This window comes from Habropoda laboriosa, unplaced genomic scaffold (genome assembly GCF_001263275.1).
Source record: "Habropoda laboriosa isolate 0110345459 unplaced genomic scaffold, ASM126327v1 scaffold134, whole genome shotgun sequence".
Lineage (NCBI taxonomy): Eukaryota > Metazoa > Arthropoda > Insecta > Hymenoptera > Apidae > Habropoda > Habropoda laboriosa.
In genome coordinates this window covers 792,196-796,757 of record NW_017100266.1, presented here as the reverse complement: position 1 = coordinate 796,757, position 4,562 = coordinate 792,196, and the positions used below count along the sequence as shown (strand labels likewise).

Sequence of the window (4,562 nt, the reverse complement as noted above, 5' to 3'; positions counted from 1 at the left end):
AAAAACTTGTCTTTAGCCTCCCGCGAATAATGTTCTTATCTTTAAACAGAAAATTCGATAACAGACGTAATGTGCTCTGAAAATATATGCACAACATTACTGTTTCCTTTAATTCCCCTATAGAATATTCTATTTCGGTTTCGCATTTCTTTATTCCCTTTCATTAAAGTCCATTATATGTAATTATTAAATGGAAGTTTAAAAAAAAAAACAAAGAAATAAAACGACTAGTTATGACATAATTGTGAGTTATTTCACTTTCTCTGTTACGTACTTTGTATAATATTGCGTGCAATGTATGAATCAAACATTTCATTTAAATTTACAATATAAATTATATGCGTAACATAGTAAGCTGTTTAAATGGTGTAATATAAATAATATTAATGAATTATGTGTGTATGCACATGTATATACTATTTATGTTTGTATTTACATTATCATATTGTTATAAAAGTTAATTATAGAAATCTAGAGGTTTAAAAAGTACATAATGTAAACGGGAACCTTGGAATTGTGATAAATTTTTGGTAAACCTGAATTTTTTTATGCAAACTTTATGTTATAAATAAAGGCAGATTGATAGCATATTGTATGATTTGAAATTTTTTTTCTTTTTTCAATTTTTACGATCTACAACATCAAATGCTTTGAGATTCTAAGCTTAATTGTGCTATACAAGTATGTTCATCTTGATTTTCCTCTTCATAAGATATATCAGGGTTTGAACGCATTTCCTCTATTGCTCGTTTAATTTGAATTTTTAATTGACCGGCAACTTTCCGTACGGCCGCATAATTTTCTTTTATTTGCTTTATACATGATAGTAAACCTTTCCATGGGGCAGCACTCGTGTGGGCAAGATAAAGTTCTTTCCACAATTGAATACTAATAGGCGCCACACTAGGCCAAATAACTCCAGAATTTGGTTCATACAAAGGGTTCAACCATTTCTCTAATGTTTCCGGTTGATTTATGTATGACCATAAACTACACGTCCGTTCGGATAACCGAAGACTAACTCTTTCTGCTTCTGAATCACCTAAAATCATTGTATATAGAAATATGTAAGATGTTAAATTAGTGATAATACTGAAACGAAAGTAATGTTATTAAGTAAATACCTAGAAATGTTCCATAATTGGAACAATACGCGTGATTGTATAATTCAATTAACAATTCTACTGTATATTCAAAGCTAAATTGAAATTGATAATGAAGTTGATAAAGGCAGTCAAGGAAAAGAAGAAAAGTCGGGGCATGCGTTGAATTTTGTGAATTCGATGAATGGTATGGCCCATGACGTGTGCGGCTAAAAAATTGATGGCCCGCTTGTATCCATTCACGTTCGATCAAGGCCTGAATGCCACGTACAGTTCTGCAATCCGGATTTAGTATTGCTTGTGCTAAGCTGGTTACCACTAAAGTAGAATCTCTACCAGCACTTCCTGTTTAAAGCATAACACATATCCTTATTTATTAGAACTATAAGTAATATATTTTCATTTGCATAATTATTTTATAAATAAATTACGCACCATGAACTAACACAGCTGCTACTTCTTTATGAAGGCACTGAGCAGTTACACAAGCAGCATTTAAAGCACTTTGTACAGCAGACAACCATCCACCATTATCAAGCCTTGAAATCCACTGAGAAGTAGAACACGTTGTGTCATTGCAAGCTTCTATCAGTTTAAAAAAACTATCTGCTAAATCATGTGGTCGCGGAACAGCTGTGTGTACTTTCCGCCACTGCGGATAAGCGGCATCCATTTCAGTACCACCGCCCTTCGCTCTGGAACTTTGAGCTTGACTAACAGACCTTGTATCTATTATGTAACTATTGACAGAACTTTCATTAGCAAAGTTGGCTAGATTGCAAATAACTTTAGTACAATTGATGCACTTATAAGAGCATTTTTGATATTCTTAAAACTAAATAAATGATATCTCTTAACAAACATATTTACCCACGTCTACCTGGACCTAACACTGCATTTAATAATCTTTCATCTTCCTTACACCTTTTACCATTAGTGCCACACATTGGTTGACTGCTTCTTAATAAAAAACTCTGTAATGTTGATTCACCATTTATTAAGTATCAAATACACACATACATACATGCATCAGATCTATTGCTTTACCACATTACATACCCCTCCTTCATGTCTGTAACATAAAACAGGAAATCTTCCACCATCTCTAAAACCAGCAGAGGATATTATAATTTTATCCTCTATGTGACGTGGCACAATAACAGCAGAAGGATAAGAATTGCAAACTTTATAGTCCTTATTTAAATAACTAATGCGCCATTCATCTGCAAAAGCAGTTAATAATCTGGACCATTCTGATACAGGGATAAATGCAGTCCATCCATCTTCTACTTGTATCATGGTATTACTAGTTATATGTGGTCTATTAAAAAAGGGATACTGTAAAGTTTGCTCTGTAATAAACAAAAAAATTAAGAATTAACATAAGACATGTATATAATATATTTCATACACGTAAAAGTAAAATTACACATATTTTACCTTGAGATGTTAATTTTTCTATAGATAATACAACATTTGTTAAATCATCTGTTGAATTAATATCTAATTGAAGAATACGAAAATCTTTACATTTTAATATAATACTACCACCTGGACTTTGAGTGTTCAATTTTTTCTCTATAAGATCAATATTTCGATATAATAGCTAAAAAATATTTAAAAGACAGAGTAAAATTTCATACACAATAATGTCCAATATTAAAGCAATTTTCTTTATGAATAATACCCAAAGCTCTTGTCCATCGCCTTGCCGCGAAGACCAAAGAAGATGGTGACTGCTAATGCACAGTGTTCCATCAATGTTCTTACTGTTTCCATCACTTTTATCTATTAATATGACATTGTCAAGATTTGGAATTAATATTAAATCACAAAGTTCCATTATACGTTTCAATCAAAAGCTGTAAATATTAATTATTGATATTTTTAAAAAAATGTAATTTGTTATGACAGTTCTACATAACCTAACGCTGTTATCTTATACAAACATCACTAGAAACTTATCAAATAAGTCAAAATAACAAACGCAGGTTCACATTTAGATTTACAAATAAATACTTAATGTCTCCATTAGATTTAAAAAAATGTATCTATTCTATACAATTGTTCTAGCATAAATTCAAAAAATTAATCGTCAATCGTTACACTATACTTACATATGTATATATATATATATATATATAGCGTTAGATTTACTCGCAACCTATTAAAGCTTTCATAGAGGGAAGCACATGATCTTGTATATTTGTATAACCTATTGCGGAGCGTAACCTAACATACAATAAAGAAACGTTTTACATTGTGATTTATTGTTTCTTGAGTGTATTTATTTGAAAATAAGGTGCGACTTAATATTAAGCGATTACAAAATATTATTGGTTTATATTTTTATCGTCACGTATATATTTGGCAATTACAAAATATATCAGAAACGTTTGAATGTGCTTTAAGAAGGCAGTTGACAAATTAACAACAAACATCGTATATCACTTTAATATGACTAAAAAGAATTGCATATATGATAAAAATTATAATAGAATTTGCATGAAATTGCATGAAATAAAAGTACATATTTATTTGATATTTATTTTAAACATTTAAATATTTTATAAAAGTTAACCTCTTTTAATGGAAGAAGAAGAAGTGGACCATCACTCCTGTCGAATACATTTTATTTTCAGAGAAACGTATACACATATGCATACATAAATAAGTAAATAGATAAAAACTAAATAAAGGAAGAAGTACATATTATTTATATATATCGTCAAGTACACATGTGTAAGTGTACGTGCATAATGAAATGCGAGAAATAGGCGTAGGTATGTAATAGTTTATAATATTATTGACTTGCAATATTAAAAACGTATCATTGGTTATAACAGACTGTAAAATTCAAGCATCACGTGGTTTTTTTTTATAGTTAACTACAAATATTACCGAGTGATGGAGACACTAGTAGTAAGAAGCCTGATATGTAGGAGGGGGAAGGAATGTTCATGCTTTTGATGCAATGTCGTGTTAGTAAGAGATATATTTCGATTATCCATGTTGTTTTGGATTTGTATTAAAAGTGGTTTATCTGATTTACCGAATACATTTTAAGTCATAGGAATCATTTAAAGTATTTTTATCGTTTCTATTTCCGGATTCGTGTACGAATTCCATACATGGTAATTGTTTTGTCTCTGTGTTCATTATAATAGTAGATATAGTTTAAATCTCCTTTTTGTACATCTTTCTGATATACTACATTGTACTATATTATTGTTAATATTATCGGCACAATAATACTGTAAAATAATTAATCTTATTTACATATAAATTTTGTAATCAAATTTTATAAATCTTGCCATTAAAGGAAATAAAAATGTAATAGCAGCAAGTGAGAATGTATGAATAGAAGGAAATGGAAAATATTTTAGTCAAACATCATTAAATGTTTCCTATTAACAAAGTTCCAGTATATAAATTTTCTTGAAAAATTTTTTTACTGTT

At 29.7% G+C, this 4,562-nt stretch overlaps 2 protein-coding genes across 4 annotated transcripts in view; one reads left to right on the top strand and one right to left on the bottom strand.

Moving 5' to 3' along the window:
• Window positions 1–641: 641 nt before the first annotated feature.
• On the bottom strand, window positions 642–2,946 carry LOC108573325 (myotubularin-related protein 9). Its single transcript, XM_017935732.1, has 7 exons — window positions 2,791–2,946; window positions 2,544–2,709; window positions 2,163–2,455; window positions 1,974–2,077; window positions 1,539–1,843; window positions 1,125–1,448; window positions 642–1,042 (listed from the first exon to the last, which is right to left on the bottom strand). The coding sequence occupies exons 1-7, from the start codon at window positions 2,944–2,946 to the stop codon at window positions 642–644; spliced, it is 1,749 nt and encodes a 582-aa protein (XP_017791221.1).
• A 430-nt stretch (window positions 2,947–3,376) lies between these two features.
• Window positions 3,377–4,562, top strand: part of LOC108573263 (protein kinase C-binding protein 1) — a 6,122-nt gene continuing 4,936 nt past the window's right edge. For 2 of the 3 annotated variants that reach the window (XM_017935661.1, XM_017935660.1), the window contains exon 1: window positions 4,151–4,237. The gene's annotated coding sequence lies outside the window, so the exon portion shown is untranslated. Of the gene's footprint in view, window positions 3,406–3,745; window positions 3,887–3,987; window positions 4,085–4,150; window positions 4,238–4,562 lie in introns of those variants that run through there. The other variant, XM_017935659.1, reaches the window with a different exon arrangement.

Excerpts from the sequence above, each read along its gene's own strand:
- LOC108573325 (XM_017935732.1), bottom strand. The coding sequence starts at position 2,946 with ATGGAACTTTGTGATTTAATATTAATTCCAAATCTTGACAATGTCATA. Across the intron at positions 2,710-2,790 it reads GCGATGGACAAGAGCTTTGG|CTATTATATCGAAATATTGA; the intron begins GTATTATTCATA and ends AATATTTTTTAG. Across the intron at positions 1,043-1,124 it reads CAATTATGGAACATTTCTAG|GTGATTCAGAAGCAGAAAGA; the intron begins GTATTTACTTAA and ends CAATGATTTTAG.